This window comes from Myzus persicae, unplaced genomic scaffold (assembly GCF_001856785.1).
Source record: "Myzus persicae strain clone G006 unplaced genomic scaffold, MPER_G0061.0, whole genome shotgun sequence".
Taxonomy (NCBI): Eukaryota; Metazoa; Arthropoda; class Insecta; order Hemiptera; family Aphididae; genus Myzus; species Myzus persicae.
The window spans coordinates 1,141,207-1,159,989 of record NW_019103602.1 but is presented as its reverse complement, the minus strand read 5'-3'; the positions used below and the strand labels follow the sequence as shown (position 1 = coordinate 1,159,989).

The 18,783-nt window shown below is 29.7% G+C and overlaps 1 protein-coding gene across 4 annotated transcripts in view; it reads right to left on the bottom strand.

Moving 5' to 3' along the window:
* Positions 1-18,783, bottom strand: part of LOC111034825 (Down syndrome cell adhesion molecule-like protein Dscam2) — a 310,967-nt gene that overhangs the window by 10,565 nt on the left and 281,619 nt on the right. For 3 of the 4 annotated variants that reach the window (XM_022316209.1, XM_022316211.1, XM_022316208.1), the window contains exons 13-18: positions 15,731-16,021; positions 10,470-10,589; positions 10,231-10,395; positions 6,404-6,554; positions 1,861-2,009; positions 1,627-1,785 (exon numbers count right to left, since the gene is read on the bottom strand). In XM_022316209.1, the coding sequence (XP_022171901.1) occupies positions 1,627-1,785; positions 1,861-2,009; positions 6,404-6,554; positions 10,231-10,395; positions 10,470-10,589; positions 15,731-16,021 (1,035 nt within the window). Of the gene's footprint in view, positions 1-1,626; positions 1,786-1,860; positions 2,010-6,403; positions 6,555-10,230; positions 10,396-10,469; positions 10,590-12,192; positions 12,478-15,730; positions 16,022-18,783 lie in introns of all 4 variants that reach the window. The other variant, XM_022316210.1, reaches the window with a different exon arrangement.

Here is an 18,783-nt window from a genome sequence, read left to right as displayed (position 1 = left end):
GTATCGTTGATTACACTAAATAATCAAAATGAGTATAATTTAAAATAACCAAAAATATGTTATGAAGTAAAAATCTTTTTTTAGCTACCCTTTTTTCACTAATACAGTATATTTATGGTATAACTTTATTAGTGTTTTTTTATGTCGTGTATCAACTAATACTTAATGCACACCGAGCCTTTTATTTTAATTTAAATGTTGCGATACGTACACATAAAAAATGATGAGTTAATTTTAAAATGAGGGTCAAAAAATATTACAAGAATCAATTCAAAATAATCATATGTTGGCGGTGTGTTATCCTAACATACCTGTAGAAATAATCACATTTAGTAAAAATGTTTATACATTCTGTCAACATTTTAACTTTAAATGCTTATAAAAATAATCGCACATAATAGTATGTATCTTAAATATCTTTGGACTGTTGTTAAAACTACTTATGAAGAACCTCACATTACAAGCACTTTTACAGGGTGAAAAAAATATAAATAATCTTTACAAATTTCAAGTGCCTGCGGATATTAGTTATTGAGTAGCAACAACAAAAAATTAAATATTTCTTTAATTTTTTTTTTTTTATTTTTCCCGATACTTTCAAAAACTTCTTTAATTTTTTATTTTGATCCCCAAAACTCACCAATAAGATTCATTTATTTAACAGAAAATATTCTGGTGTTAAAAATCAGAACACTTTTACCACCCCAAATGATGAGTGTTGACACACAGGAAAAAAAACACATCATTGTAAAAATAATACAATTCATCTCTACTTTCAGCATCTAAAATATCTAATATTCACAATTTTTATAAATTATTATGTTCTTGATTATTGCGAGAATAAAGTTGCTACAATACTCTTCGCAGTTTCATCACTTGTACAATTTCATCAGTTGAATAATATTAAAAAAGTGTAATGAATCAAAATTGTATTTAGCATAGTATTACGGATATTGTTTTATTTAATCAAAATAAAAAAGTAATCACCTTTTAAAAAAAAATCACTTCAAATATTTTTATTTTAAATTGAATGCTACTAAGGAGTTTTGTTTTGGAGTTGAATATTTGTTACTTTATACGGAATGCTAATGTTTTGAAAAATATTTAAAATAAATGAATACCAAAAATGTTAATTTAGCGATTCAAGTTCTATCTGATTATTCAAATTATTAATATTTTATCGGTGAGTGTTGCAATTTATGTTTACAAAGCTGTACAATTTCTAAATGTGAATGTGTTTATTGCTATAAGTAAAAGGTAGCTTACTAAACTATCGTTTCGCTAATTTGAATGATTCTGAATAATTTTGAATAATGTAATTAAGACACGGAAACTATTTTCTCGGCTTATTAATTTATTATTTACGCCATACTAACATAACAGCACCAACTATACAGCCAATATTCTTGTATTTTTGTACTAACAGAAAACTTAACAGCAATACATTCAGATTTAGTCGTTAGAAAAAAAGGCACATCTTTCATAGTAGTGACACCTCAAAGAATAGTTTGAAAAAGACAATTTAACTTTTCTATCACATCAATGTGCGTTTTGGGTAAACAATAAAATTAGTATTGTGATAGGTTGTAAGACATCGTTCTCAACATTTTTAAAATATTAACTCACTTATCAAGTCATCTGCGGGTACCACTTTTGAGTAAGTAAGAATATATCCCTGTACATAGTCGTTCATTAAGTTATTCGAGTTCAAGTCGGTCCATCTCAATCTCACACTGTTAGGAGTGGTGACGTTGCACGATAGATCATCCGGCGGAGATCCTAAAACTATATAAAACAATTTAAAGTTAATTACAAAGTAATGTCGAGATAAATCACTAGAAATCGTGGTGTCTGACATACCTTTAATTTCTAATTCCATGGCCGCCTCGTGTTTCCCCAACGAATTTTCAGCAACGCACACATACCTTCCCGAGTCGGTGGCACTCACTTTACTGATGATCAATTTTGACTTCACAGATGTATCAGTGTACATTTCCTCTACATTATATCTATTGACAACACACAGTGTATTATAAGTTGATTTATTCACATAAAACGTATAATTATTTCAAATGTGAACATTTTATAAAATCCAGTTTTCAATGTAACGATAGAGAAACAGTCCGCAATTGTAATGTTTAAGAGGGTCAGTGGACATGTAAAAAAAAAACGTGTGTAGTAAGCTGTGCATGAAATAATAAAACAGTATACCACTGTATATTTGAAATAAATATACATCTGTGTACTCCGACATGAGTCTCGTTTCAAAAACTTATTTTTTATTCATGTTTCAATTAAATGCATTACTTACATTTAATATAACCATAATAATATAAACTTTTCATAATAAATAAAAGTACAAATTTTAATTTCCTGAGCACCTTGAGATAATTTCTATAATGTAGAAATACAAATACAATTATATAAGTAATAAATTGAATATTAAAAATTAGGTAGGTACTATATAATCAGACGGTATGATAAATTCTAAAAAATCACACACCATAATTAATTTATCATAACTCTTAATATATATGTACTATAAGGAGGTAAACATTTCATCGTTGAATCATTTTCCATAATATATATTAGTTTTAAAGGTAAACAGTTTTCAAAAGTAAATAATAAATGTACGTTATAAATCATTGGTAATATTTATGTTTAACGTAGTATGCCATTTAAAATGAAAATAATATTTTAATTAATTTTAAACTTGAACTGTTACTTCACTATAGTGATAAATATAGAGTATAAATCGCATCGTAATGAACTGTTAAAACTGTCGTGCATATTGTAACATAAGGACATTTTAAAAAATGTACTATTATTGTTTGTTTGCAATAGTTTTGGTGTATAGTTCTTAATAAAAACATATAAAGTTTTATATCTACAATCTAAAATATGATGTTATTACACATTATAAAATATAATATAATTGTATCAAGAATTATCGATATATTTAGCATTCTTTAATCACCTGTTGTTTGCATTTAATATTTTGTAAGCTAAACACTTGAATATTAACACATAATAAAGGATAACTTCAAGTATATTAATACCAAAGTATTTTTTATAATTTATCAAAAAAATATTATTTTTCAGGAGTTATCATTTTATGTATTTATAACTCGTTTGAAGTATATCATCATTTAAATCGTAGATATTGGTTTTATTGTTTTCAGATAGATATTTATAATATTATACACAAAAAAATATATAATTATAAGCTCACATACCATAAACCAGGATTATCAAACCATTTTTTATTATGATCAAAATTATATTTATGTTTACAGGCTTAAAATTATATAGTCATGGTGTTATAATAAATTGTAACCATCACAGTTATGTCTCTTAGATTAGTAACTAGTAAGTATATTACTTTTACTCGTATTATATTTTAGTGTTTTGTGTAAGTATTCTAATAAGTTTTAAGTTTTCTAACATTTAAAAAAAACTATGTACTTTTAATATACGACAGAACATTTTCATGATCTCAATTCATGATTTCAAACAAGTATGGGTATTTATTTTTAACATGTTATAAAATAGTTTAATAAAAATGTAATTTTAGTAAATTTTTAGAGTAACTGATCATTAATTTATTAAATTGTATTTTATTATTATTCAAACGATATTTCAATGTGAACGTATATGAATTTTAGTTTAAAGAATTATAATACATTTCTATTTATTTAAAAAATCTTGTGATGCTGTAAACCTAAACCCGAATTATCAATAACAATATTCACTTTCTAAAAGAATGAAAAAAATAATGTCTAAATGACATCGTAACTAAATGATATATGTGTACAATTTGCAAGGCTAATTTTTTCTCGTACATTATTTTAAACTCATAAATATTAATATTTAGTTCATTCTCAAAAATCTCTAAGTCTAGCCATACATTGGGTTTACAATGCTGTCACAAACAAAACGTGTTGCCGGAGAAAATTTCAACTACGTGACCGGATTTCGAAAAAATTATATTTTCTATTTTGTCTCGGTAGCCTTGCAACTACATAATATTGTTTCTACAAATGTATTCGTGTACATAATACCTTAACTTTTTCAAGCATTACCATTATTTCAACGAGGGCGTATGTGAAGTATAGTACCTAAATTGTGTTTTATTTATTTTTTGTCAGGCAGACATGAAAGTTTTTCTGTTTCCCTACAAATGGCCATTTTTTTAACATAGAGCAATATTTTAAAAAAATATGAATTATGAATCTTAACCATCTTGCAAATATTATAAAATTAATGATTTTATATTTTTTTCTTGAACATTTTTTTTGTCTTTGTTTCATTCGTAAAATGTGTACTCAAAATTAGCCATCTAAAAGTGTTGACATTGTTTGTTGGAAAATAATTATGAGGATTTCAAATGTTTGGATTTTATTTTAAGAATTACTATTAATACCGCTTGTAATCGTTATAGATTTTAATTTTAAAAATTATGTTTTTAAGTTTCTCTTTTATTTTTATCTACATATATAGTATATACTACATGTACACTAATTTCAAACAAATAATAAATACGACCTAACTTAAATTATAAAACTGAAATGGTTTAAAAGAGATATTACAATTAGGTTTATAACAATAATAACGCTTTAAATTCAATATGTATAAGTGGTTTTTTTTTATAAGTTGGATCTTGGATTTGTATTATTTCCCATAGAAATATAGAAGGAACTTAAGAATAACATATAGTACTATAGTATATATTACTTTTATTTTAAACATTATCACATCTTAACGAGAAAATAATTTTAAAAAAAATTGTAATCTTATTAAATATTATTATTTGTATTGTGTATGTTTTATTGTCATTTTAATTGCATTGGAATATGAAGAAAAATATGTAACTATTTAGTGTAATTTTTTTATCATTTATTACATTATAACATCGGTGTATAAATCAATATAAATAATATATATTTCTGTATGGTACATTTTCTTACGTCATTTTTGACTTGAACATAAATCATAATTGATAAAATAAAATAAATAAAGTTGCTTTAAAAACTGAAAACACTGTCTCCGACGTCCCAGATGTTTATAACTGCTTGTACTGCATTATATGCAATACATACATTTAATTATTTTTATTTATATTTAAAAATGTAAGCATTCAAATTTACGTAAATAATAATATGGCCTTTTAGAATAACCAAATCTATGAATTAGAATTGTTAACGATGTATTTCATAATAAAATGTTATTTAATAATTGTTTACCGATATATATATTCATAATTTTAAACTCTTAAGTCTGCATAATAAATACTAATTCAGTACGATTTTTACTTTCACCAAAGTAGCTACACTAGGTGTTAATAGTTTTTTTCTTGTAAAACTAGACGTGTTAAATAAAGTTTAAAAAAATATTTTACTTAAAGTAAGTCAGCAAAGTTTTCAATTTATTTATCAAATTGTTCATATACCAGTCGTTTGTAATGCAATATATATTTATTATTTGTGATGTTGCATGCCAAGTTTAAATATTCAGCATATTTTTTTTATTATCATGTACTTGGTAAACGTGTCATGGTTCATGATTTAACCATAAATCACAGTTACGGCGAAATTTATGTTTTATAGATGATAATCAATACATAATAATATTTAATAGTAAACTATTATATTACTACTCGTTTTGACATAAATAGAAACAAGTTAGTTTCTCAAAACTCTAAAATAAAACCGAAAACCGTATTGTTCTTTTAAGTGTTTAGAGTGACAAAAAAATATAAGTATAAAAATCGATAATTCACGTCAACACTGCATCGGCGTGTATGAATTCAATATTGTTGCATTAAATATAATTTAAATATGAAACTTCAGAATATATTATTGAAATATTATTTTTTTCACATTAATCCACAATTATTTTCTTATAGTTTAATGACAAAACGTTTAAATCCATGGCAACCTTTTTAAAGCTACTTATTTATTAATTTTTGTTTATTTGTTTTAAGTTCCAGCTTTAATACCACTACTATAAATTCAATTTTATCTGAAACAGTATAGTCTAAAATTATTGGCCTAATAACTTGTTTCTTTAACAAACCGTAATCAGACGGCGTTCTATATATGCATTTTACGTACACCACGGCTGTGGTTAAACTGGTCAATAGTGTACTCTGTCCTGTACCTGTCGCATACAATTATTCAAAATGTTAACACGCTTACAATCTAGAGAATTAAAAGTTGACCAACATTTATATAATAATATATAATACGATATAGAGAATAGAATATTGCAGTGATAAAAAATTAATATTATGTGGTATGCATTACACAACGTGGACAGGTTCGAAGTCCTAAGGGTAAATCCGCGGATAATAATATTAGCATTTAATTTATAATCACAATACCGTGTCTAGTGGATCAGTTACCTGAGGTTGGCGCTCTTGTAGCTCAGCTGAACGGATCCTTTGATCCACGATATGTGTATCGGTTGGTCTCCGGTCGCCTCGCAAGCCATGGACGCCACACCGCCGTTTATCGACATGTATTTCGTATTCGGAAGTATAATGTGTGGTAAGTCTGGAAGAAAAAATAACACACACACACACACACACACACACACACAAATATAGAAAATATAAATAAATGAAAAAAAAGGTCGGAAACCGCATAATAAAAGAGTAAATAACTCGAACCGACAGCAGGGTCTCTCGGAGTGCACATACTATATACACATCGCAAATATACGTATGCGAGAATCCTTAATATTCTAGTATCTTTCCGTACAAATATTTACACACCTCCGTCACGTGCACGTACATTTATGGGTGTGTGTGTGTGTGTGTGTGTGTGAGTCGGCGGCGACCTTATAATAGATTTTCATAATAATAATAATAATAATATGTCGTCACGGTATCATTTCGCAGCCACCAACCACGGTCGGTCGATCGAGACCACGCCAGGTTGTATTTCGAACGTACATCGAACCGCCGAATAGACTGAAACACTGAGATAAGTATTCCGGTTTCTGTTGAACATTGTTTTTTTTTTTTTTTAGCTCCCCTGTCCGTCACCCGTGGTGAAAACTTGTGCGTGATAGATCGGCCAATTGACACGTCGTCATTCAACCGTCACCTGCACGATCCGTGTCGTGTTCACAACATTATTATGTTTTGAGACATATAATATTATAAGACGTATTATAAGACCGCATCGCAGCACCCGTTAGTCGTGTTTTTTCGGTTCGAACGGGGTGGGTAAACGATTTAACGCACCCGTACATCGTGCACATTTCAGTGTGTGCCGAGCGTAAACCGTACGGAGAAGATTTATTATTATTTATTAATCGATAAGATTTAGTAAGTACCGATAATAATAATTTATTTATTTCGTACGGTGCACACTTCTCGAATTACAACAAATCGATACCTAATTACTATATTGTCTAAAAGAAATAGTTTTTAATATGAATATCGAAATAAAATAATATAACATGAAACGTAGTATCAAAAGAAAACCTTAACCACAATTTTAAAATTCCAAGTGAAGTTCTTTAACCATTATTTGGCCTCTTTGACAACTCAGTGTATTTCTCTTGTTTCACTTTTCTACAATGTGATCCATTGTTTCTGGTACTTGGTAGTCACACCATCATCATTATAATATGGCCATTTACATAAGATAGGTCCATTATTTCTTTCACTTGTCCTGACCCAATTAGTAGTTGTTGTCCATTTTTTCCTTGCTGATATTTTATCTTCTATATTCTTGGCTGAGTTGAATATCAAGATTTTTATTTGTTAAACACGTGTATTTACCCATTATTCATTCTACAATTTACTACCACAAGAATGTGCATGGTTTAAGTTATCTGCGTTCAGGTTAACAATAATTCTATAAAAATAACAATAGAACACCTCGACATCATGGTGATGTATGGTTATTGCAGGTTATTGGTCGTAGTTTTTAATTCCACCGGTAAATCCATCGCGATAACACCTATAGACCACTTGTTGTTTCGGAAGTAGTCGCATAAAATAACACAAGTTTTTTTAATTTTTAATTTTTTCTAATATGTGATTATACAATTATATATGATATCCAATACGTATGACTATATGTAACTCAATTCAATCGTTTTACTTGACATTATTGGTATTATTATCAACTTTACATTTTTTCTTCATGTCGTCATAACGCTTCTTAAATAAACTCAGCTATTTAAATTTTAAAGTCCAACTCAAACCAAATACTAATATTTAAATTTATAGGACATTCAGATACTATAAATTTTACTATTTTGTATCACCGTGTTGGTAGGATAGTTAATACTTGTATGCAATTTATTAATGAGCGGAGATGAGATCGGTGGTTTTCTAATTATATTTATACTCAATTAATCTGTGCATTATGCTACACATTAATAAATTTAAGTCAAGCTATATCTGTCAATCAATAAGACAATTGTTATATTTTATTTTAAGTTCCTACATTTAAACTTAAAAAAAAAAAAAAATAATAATATTTTGATATAACTATCTGTTAGTTAGAAACCAATTAACTCAATTTCGTAAATAATAATAATTAATTGCGTTCATTAAATACTGTAAATTAAACAATTTCATAAAATATTTTATAGTTTAAAAATTAATTACTGCGAAGTTATGCATTTAAAACGTATAATATAAACAAATTTAATACAAACAATTTATCCACTGATTTCAAATTTTTTTATTTTTAGTAAATCCATCTTCTGAGTAATTGAACTTTGGATTTTTTTTTTTGGATAACTTTTGTGTTAATTTTAAGTATACTACGTTCAATTTCACTAAAAGTAATGAGAAGGAACAGTTTTTTCTTCCCTAAGCTCTTTGGGGACCACACTTAACGCAATGCTCTATGCACCCTCGAGACGACAGAGTGTAATAATATATACAGTGTGTACACATTTATTTTATTCACTATGACGTATAGTTCTATAAACTCTACTTTTCGAACGTATTCACTCCGACTATAATAATATTTCACCATTCACTAACATATTTCACTGGATTTTAATCATTATATATTTTTTTACTCTGAGGTAATAATAATTATATTATTATGTGTATGTTAAAAAATGCTATTAAAAATAATTGCATTTGTCGAGGAATGTCAGTGCAACCATGTCACATTATGTGATTTAATTATGTGCTTTTACTGTATGTCTGTTCTAATAGTTGTTATTATTTAGTACGATGTTTTAATACAGAAATAATTATTCGATATATTTTTTTTTTATTTAGAACTTCTAATAAAAATGTATCGTCAGTTAAAGTATTGAACTTACCCAATTAAAATATAGACACTATAAGTGATAGTTTAAGTAACTAAGCACAATGGTATAATAATAAATATTTTAATAAGCACAAATAAGAGAGAGAAACTTAATTAATGTACATCCTAACAAAATAATTTAGAGTTAATGTCTTGATTTTGTTTTTATTAATATGGGCATATGGCAGATATAAATGAGCTAATAATGGAGGTCAAGTCGTAGAATAATTTTCAATGAGATAAAATAAGATTTGAATTTTGTGGAGTGTTATGTGGTTTAGAACCGGATGTAGCAGATTCATAAGGCGGGAAAAGTTAAGGAGGGTCGTTATGGAGGGACTCAGGAAATACGTTTTTTGTCTGCGAGTTACTTTAGTGAAACTTGATTTTGTGGCTGTTTAGAATGGATTGATAGAACCGGTACCCTGTGAACCTGGCCGTATGATCCTAGGACTTACACGTAAACCCGTTGGGGCCGATTGTCTTAGTTAATGCATTCTTGAATGCGGAGAAACTATTAATGTTTCTAATGAATAGAGGTGGAGCAATGGGATCAGTCGGGTGGTCCGTTTAAGAAGTTTAATGAACAACAGTATCGTTGTGAAAAGATGGATCAACATCGAATACGGAGTTATTACAGGTGTCGATGGAGGTGAGAACAGCGAAACGGTTAGGTGAAATAAAAGTGTTGGTCTTTTCCCCCTCGTAAAGAGGATAATTTGATGTATTAGATAATATTTGCTTTGATGACGCAATCATACGAGGCGGATTTTTATCGGACGAACCATAATATAGGTATTACCCATATACGTTGAAAAACTAAAGCAATTATAAAGTTGAAATAAAGATAACGGAGAGAATGTGAACGCGTGTGTTCATGACGAACTGAATTATTTGATAATAGACACGATATTTAAATCATATTAAAAGCAGCACTCACCCTGTACGTTTAGACGAATTATGGAAATTATAGGAGTGCCCACTTCGTTGTTTGCTTCACAAACATAGTAGCCTTCGTGTTTCTTCGTCACTTTACTGATAACCAGAGTTCCATCGGCTGTCACGTTATCCGTCACGTCTTCACTAAACTGATCCGAATCCTTGCCTAAAATTATGTAGTTAATTATAATTATTTCCGTGCATAAATGTTAAACAACTATAATGATGTGTATTTATTACTGGATCCCTTTTTCCATTTTATCGTCGGTTTAGGATGTCCCGAAGCAGAACAATTGACTTCAGCTTGGTCATCTCGCACAACGTTCACGTCCTTGGGTTCAATTATCCATTCGGGAGGTACTATAGAAAAAAAACTCTGTTATTTTTTGAACATTATATTTTGTCGGTATCTATCAAACAGTTTGTGATTACGGTGCCAAGTGCGGTTAGCATGCAATAATTTAAAAAATAAGTGATGCGAATTTAAGATTCGCCTAAAAATATAGTAAAATAATGAAAACATTAATATTGTAAATTTGCACGTAAATGTCTGTTAAGAGTAGAAAAATCATTGATTTAACCTCGCAGGGCCAGCTCGCAGCGGACCAAAGATGCGATTATTTCACACAAAATCTTTAGTTATACTTTAATGCAGTTCACATTATACAAAGATATTAAACTGACAAAAACAATTTATAATTAAAATAATTTATAGCTGATCTATTGCCGTCAAATTGTCACTTTCTGGAATTAATTCTATACGTTTGTAAACCTTTGAGATTTTTTTTACGTTGCTACTGAATTTATATCGAACCATTATAGGACTTTTTTTTAGGAATTATTAGCCTAATAATAATATTATGATAGTATTTTCTTCCAATATCTTAGAAGTTAGAATATTTTGTTAAATTGGAGATCATACTATTAAAATTTAAAGTCATAGAGAAGTCTCAATTATTAAATGAGAGCTACATTAAATATGATGTGTTAATAGTCAATTAATTGTGTATAAATGACAGCTTGAATACTTTTACGCCAACCTAGACACTAGAACCTAGGTAACTCCTATCCCTCCAAAAAACTCAAATCGTCACTCGTCAAAACGACCAAATTATTAGCGAATTGCAGCGATAATGAAGTAAGTACCTAATATTATATTATGAAGTAATCATTATAAAAAGACTCTGCTGTGTGAAGCTATATTATGTGAATCACGACACACGTTGTACGCCCTATAACGTTTTTAATTATGTGCTATCGAACACATGTTTATTAATCTCATAAATAGAGTCATTACTATCATAAGGACAGTTGTTATATATGGGTGTGTTAATTGAATTTATAATTGTCTTATCTCAGTTTATTTTGATTTTGAACTCAGTGGCTAATATATTGATTTTTTAATGACGTGTTTTATTGTTTATTAATTATTTTTGTGTTGCAGACACTTTTTCTAGTAGAAAATGTTCTAATCTAATATTTGATGGGGATCATTTGTAATAAATTTGTTCTGATGAGAACTTTTGGTATGTAAAAGTTATGAATGTTCAGTGATTTTTTTAAAACAAGAGTGAACAACTAAAAAAAAAATTACGAACATTTGTTACAATTTTAATATTTTTCTAAAAATCCCACATTTTTTTTTCTAACTAATAAAAACGTCGAACACTCACTGTTTCTACTTTTTTGATTTTTACATTTTATTTTACAAAATGATGTTATTGTTGTATATTTGTATGTATACATTATATAATTCCCATATAGCTGTAGTATTAAACAAATAAAAAGTAATATGAAATATCACTCAATGCAATGCCCCCGCGAGTGTAATAGGATACTATTCTACGAAAATCACGCATCTCCGGGCCACTGCCATGAGCTCGACCGTAGCTGGGACCACCGCAGTCTTCGGGGTTTCCTGAATTATGTTTATTTTTTTTCTGGACAATTATTGGGGGGGTACCGTTGACGTTCAGGTGTGCCGTGTACGTTGCGCTGTGCACCGGGTTGGCGGCGACGCACGTATAGTCGCCTGTGTCGGATCGGGACACGTTGTTCATTGTCAGTATGGTCGAGTACGCGTTGAACGGTGTGACGGCGGCCGCACCGGGACCACGGTATACCGGGCCACCGTCCTTCAACCAGGTCAGGTTCAGCGGAAGGTCGCCCTGGTGCACCGTGCACGCCACCTGTACCCTAGAGCCCTCGGTCAGCTCGGAGAAATAAAACGGAGTGATTTCTGGTGGCGCTGGAAACAGAAAACAGAAACGACGGCCGCGGGAAGAAAGGCAACAGACACAAATACGTATTAATGGACACGCACACATATTATTGTTCTTGTATATAACATACTATAAAAATACAAAAATGTCATACACCTCAACAATACATATTATATGAGGGGCATAGTGCCAAACCGGCTTGAAACACGCATTACTATATTGTTTAAAGGAAATTGTAATGGAAAACCACTGCGTGTGATACAACAATTTCATTTAATTTAAATTTAACTCCAGCGTTGCTAAAACAGACTTTGTTCATTAAAGGCATTTATTATATAGATAGGTTAAGGCCAAGAGAACAATTTTTCAAATGATTTAGCCGATATGTTTATAAAATATTATTCATTGTTGATAAAAATATGAAAATGTAAGTATTTTTTTAATCAAGTTGCTCTGGAAAAATGATTTTTATAGAATATAGTATTATAATAATATGTGTGCATGTATATTATTAGTAACAGTTACGATATTACGATCCGTGCAGATAATAAATTAATAATAATAATAAAAAAAATAGTGCTCATGTGTTAATTATAATATAACAATATTTTAAGTGCACACCACATAAATTGAGATATCATATTGTAACGAAGACGTTTCACTGCAGCTCGATATTAAATTTAGAAGAAGCATGAAATCAGTTACAACAATGGAGGTACTGCAACATAATAGAACCATCCCATTCTGCCATAAACATGGTACCTACTTATCAATTTAAAATTATTTTGAACAATTTTAGAATCCGTGGAGACCTAGGGTGGTGTTCATTTAAAATTTGGCGATGCCGGGATTATTAAAGCCCCCATTAAGGTGAGTTATATTGTGTCCGTATTGTGTCAATCGAATGGATTTTCTGCTTCATTCAAACAGTGATGAGACCAGAGCTAAATAAAACCGTATGCTGGCAGAGATTGAACTGGTATTCCGAGTTCCAGCTATGTGTAGATACTGTTGTAATTGCTAGAGTCGACGGAAAATTGATTAATCGAAAGACACCCGCAACGAGTGAAAGTCATGAATTATTAAATATTAAAATAACTTATGGCATCACATAATATTATGAATGTATTGTCGTTCGGTCTCCAATCCAGAATAGTGGCACGTATCGTAAATGGCGGTGAAAAGTGGCAAGGCCTATGAACACAATACCAAACTTAAATTTTGCTGTTAGCCTCTGATCTTAGCACTGCAGCATTAGTTAAAATCTACGTATTTTTCCCGATTTGCAGTGTGCAATTAGTGCTTACTATAATAGCGTTTAGGTACCGGCAACGAATAATATATGTAATTATTTTATTTTAATAGACTCGTTGAGTCTCCTGTTTATGTATCTTAATTCGTGGTGCACACCTACATATCCATACACACACACGTTTGACTTAGATACGTACTCATTTGCATTTTTCGATAACATAGGACGACCGAATCACATTCCAATATAATACAGGAATAATAAATAGTAAATATTTGAACGATAATATTCTTAAAAGTGAAAAAAAAATTATTGTGCTTTGAAATTAGAAATTTTTTTGAAAATTAATTAATTTTGGTAAAAGAAAATGATCGACAATCGAAAATGTGGATCTTAAACATCAGTCATCTGTACATATTTGTTTAATAAATGTGAAAGAGCTATCGAATCGTGCGTTGTGTGTATGTGTACGGTTTATTTGAGTGTAAAAACACTACTGGTGCGATAATAATATGATAATAGTTAATATGAAATAAAGTGAGCGCCAATTAGTATACAAACGCTGTGACCGGTTTAGTGGTTACCTATTATACACAGTGTGGTCATTGTCAGCGGTTGTGACTTAATTAATGTAGGTATAGGTTACAGAGACATTGTTAATAAATATCGATCGCATACTATACCCACGAGTTTTTAGTGTAACCGATGTAAGGTACTTATTATTATTAAAATAATTTGTAACATGGCGTTTACACTTTTAAATGATGATATTAGTATATTACTATCACTTAGAAAGAAACAAAGACGGATTAGTATCGTGTTAAAAATATAACTATTATTTTCATACGTTTGTCTAGCTTGTACCTCTCCGATTTTTTTTTTTTTGGAAATATGGTGGCTGATGCTTTGGAACCGGTCACGTGCGTGTTTTTTACAATGTAATAATACCTAATAACATAGTATTATTATGTTATGATAAAATATAATAATAGTTATTAATGTGCTCCGATTCCATAATGTACTCGCGTGATATTATCATAGTAATAATAATAAAAATATAAGCTATAGAACATAATACATAAATATATTATATATATTGTAATATTATATTATGGTGCTTGTGCGTATTTAAGTAGACTGGTGCTGTGAGGGAAGTGAATTTTCTGTGGAAGGAATATAAAAACAGTGATATATAAAAAAAAAAAACAATTTACAGTAGTAAAAAATATTATACATAATATTTTTTTGTGGTGGAAGCGGCGGTGATATTGTGCGATCGCAGCGTGTGCTTGAAAAATAAAATCTCGAGCAACTCGAGCTCATGTGTGCGATTGTGCAAAATGTGTTCTGTGGTGTTGACGGAACGAAGAAAAAATAATCGTCGTTGCAACCGTGGATATTGGTTCTATTGTTACAGTTCAACAATCACTAATAACATAAAGATGCACACTGACATCCACTGATAAACGTAGAATAGTATCGACATAAGCCGTGAAAAACCGAGTGCTTATAGTATAATGTTAATATTTTATTTTACGGTTGTTGGTATGTTTTTTATAAGTTCATTAATAAAATATGATTCATATGTTGATAAAAATGTATACGAGAAAGATATAAAAAAAAATTAAGCTACTAAACCCCGTCCAAAAACATCCACTATTCGATACTAGATTACAATTGGAATTGGTACCTACATAATATATAATATTGAAATTCATTTGAATTATTCGTATAATAAACAAAACACATTAGTTTTAAGAAATTGAAGAAAAACTTCTTTGTCGGAACCTTAAGTTTGCTGTGTTCGTTTTGAATCATATAAAGTTAATAAACAGTAAAAATAAAAATCATTTAAAAGCATTATACCATAGAAAGCCAGTTTGACGGTCACAACAACGATAACAACATCAACGTTAACGACGACGACAACAACAACAACAACAACAATAACAATAATATACGTGTAGGCAATGTGCTTGTGTGAAGTTTCGGTGTGTGTGTAGGTGCGTGCGCGTGGGAGTAAGTACCGAGTACGGTCAGGGTGACCGTGTGCTCAACCGTGGCCACGGGATTGGTCACCCGACAAGTATAATTTCCCTCGTGCGCCAACCGTATGCTCTCGATGAGCACCGAGCTGCTATACTCGTTCTGATAGGTCACGGATAGCGACGGTGTAGACGTCAGATCCAGCGATTGGTTGTTTTTCAGCCAATCGATCTTCAGAGGCCCGTCTCCCTTGGTTATGAAACACTGCCATCCGACGCGACCGCCTTCGTGGTAACCTTCTCCTATCGTGAACGGATGGATGTGTGGCGGATCTGCAATGCACGCGTAATATGGATAACCACACACTTGCCGGTGTCATGTGTGTGTGTGCGTGTTGTTATGACCGTGAGTGCAAATGTGTATGTGTCTGTCAGTGTGATTCACGATTCAAAGTGTCACAGTCGGGTAACCATCATACGGCTAAATAACGCATTTGGCTAGCCTCCTCTATCCCGGAGGTTGAAATAAGATTATATTAATTACGGTGATCGTCTATTACACATTTACACTGAGTTAGCATTTAGACTTCAATAGAAGAACTGAATTGGAACTCCTACTTAAACAGCTCAACCGCCGAGAACCGATAGCTTTTAATTTATGTTTTTTTGTAAAATTAAAAAGTCCAGTATTTGTTATATACTCACTGACAAGAGACAAATAATAAAAAAGAGTGGTAGTGAAATATCAGTAAAATAAGCCAAACAGATTGCTCCTATATAAGATAAAAATAACGGTACAATTTTAGCTATAAAAAGTGTTATAAAAAATACACTAAAATGTTTTCATCAGTAAAAAATAAAAATAAATTATAACTTTTACTTTATCAGGCATAATATTATTTCCTAGGTATCATTTACTATTTTTATTTCGTTGCTAAAATTTGTTTAACGTACTTACTTAGTTACATATTGTTATGCCAGATACACAAAAACAATAACAACTGTTGTAAAGTAGATGTGAATTAATTATCTTTGTTATAAAAATATCAACAGCGTTTTCAATCAAACAAAATTGGACTGAGCAAATTTTAGTAGAATTCAAATTTCAAAAAATAAATAATCACTGATTATAGGTACCTACATTCTTAAAATAATTATTGGATCTTGTGATTGATTTGTAAACGAAACAATCATAATTATTTTAATTATTTAGAATTTAGATAGTATACTTATTTTCGTTCTAAGAACAAAAATGCAGTATAATTATTTTTGCATACAAACAAAATTGAACTAAACTTATTTCTGAATTAGTTTTATAGTTTGTAACGTCGAAACCTATGGTTTTACTGTTTTTTTTTTTTACCAAATATTTTTGTGTATTATAATAATATTATGCAATCATATGCCTATTTTGATCAAAATGAACACTGTACATGAAGTATGTGTTTATAGAGATAAATAATCTATTTTTGTACAGAATTTTTACTTTGCTTTGATAACAGCCGGACAATTCTATTCAACCATGGGACCTCAAAACTATTATACGTTTAAATACAATGTACGGTTATCTGCTTTCGATTATAAAGTAAAATGAAAATTGAGGCATTTCACACTAGATTCGTTGTACAAACAGCAAGATATTTGTGACAAAAAAAAATAGCCATCTCGCTGATGGCTAATGAAGTATTTCTTAAATTGGTACAAGCCAGTACGGATTACGTATTGCAACTATTATCTTTTAAAACGGAGAATTAAATGTAAAAAATATTCTTATTTCGTCCGTGCACTTTAAAATGTCACTCGAATTGGAAATAAATTATTGCGTTCCTTGTAACGTTCGGCCAATTGGCAATTTTCTACTCAAATTGAGTACTGCGTTATTGGTTTACGTATCTCGAGTACCTATCTCTAAAATATCTATATCTAGGTAAAATGTCAATGCACAAGATGTGTTTTTATAAGGCCAAAAGCCTTAAGACAGTAGGAATTTATTTTAAAACACTAACATTAAGTGTTATTATCTAAAATAAAACAACAATAGTCATAAATAATGATAATAATATATACATATAACCAGGGATGGATACGGAGTTAATTGTTAAAACGTATACTATACATACTAATTAATCTCTAAAATATCTACGAGTTAAAATTTGTATTTGTTTATGGTTGGTTTATTTTATTTAGAAACTAATAGTAAGCACCTACCTAATTGTTATTTATATGACTAAATTTAATTTGCATATTTTGTGTGAAGTATTCCGTTTTACATTTCTCAGATTCACACCGATTATAATATTTTATTTTATTGTAATTTGTCATCAAAATCAACAGTCCGAATTAAACGCGATATGATAATAATATGTAGCTACTCATTAATATAATTTAATGTAAAATGAAAACTTTTTGGTTTTTATTTCTGCAATCAACTTTTGTTATAATGGCTGATTTTTTTTTAAAATCCTTTGAAGCATAAGAACGATCACCCTAATGGCATGTCAGTTGCATGAAACTTTAAATATTTTGACGTAACTCACTATAACATGGATATTTATTCATAGATTTATTTAAATATTAATCACTTCAATCATATTTATACGATTCAAAGAAATTCTACATGTATTATAAATTCTCAATTATATATTTGATCAACTTGAATAAAATAGTGTAGTATTATGACTTATGAGACATAATACTATGCATTCGAAAAACTGTGGTGAGTGTATTTTCGTAAGTGTTTTCGCAGATTCGAATCTATTTTTTTTCTTTTATAAAATGTAATGGAGTTTTTCCGATGATCAGAAAATTAATGGCCATGAAGAAATAATAGAAATTAGTGTTGCCAGATTGATAAAATTCGTCTTTGGCCAAAATTATTTTTCAATCGTAATTAAATCTGTTGTCTTTATTATTTTTGATATTTTTCCTTAGGTTGACTTAAAAACCAGACTTAGAATTTGAAGTCCTATATCTCACTTGTGCATGGTCAGAAAAATTAATTGACAGGTCGGTACTCACAACGTTTAGTTTTAATTGAAACCAAAACGACTGATGAGTAAAATAGGTACACGAATTGTATATAGTTATGATATTTT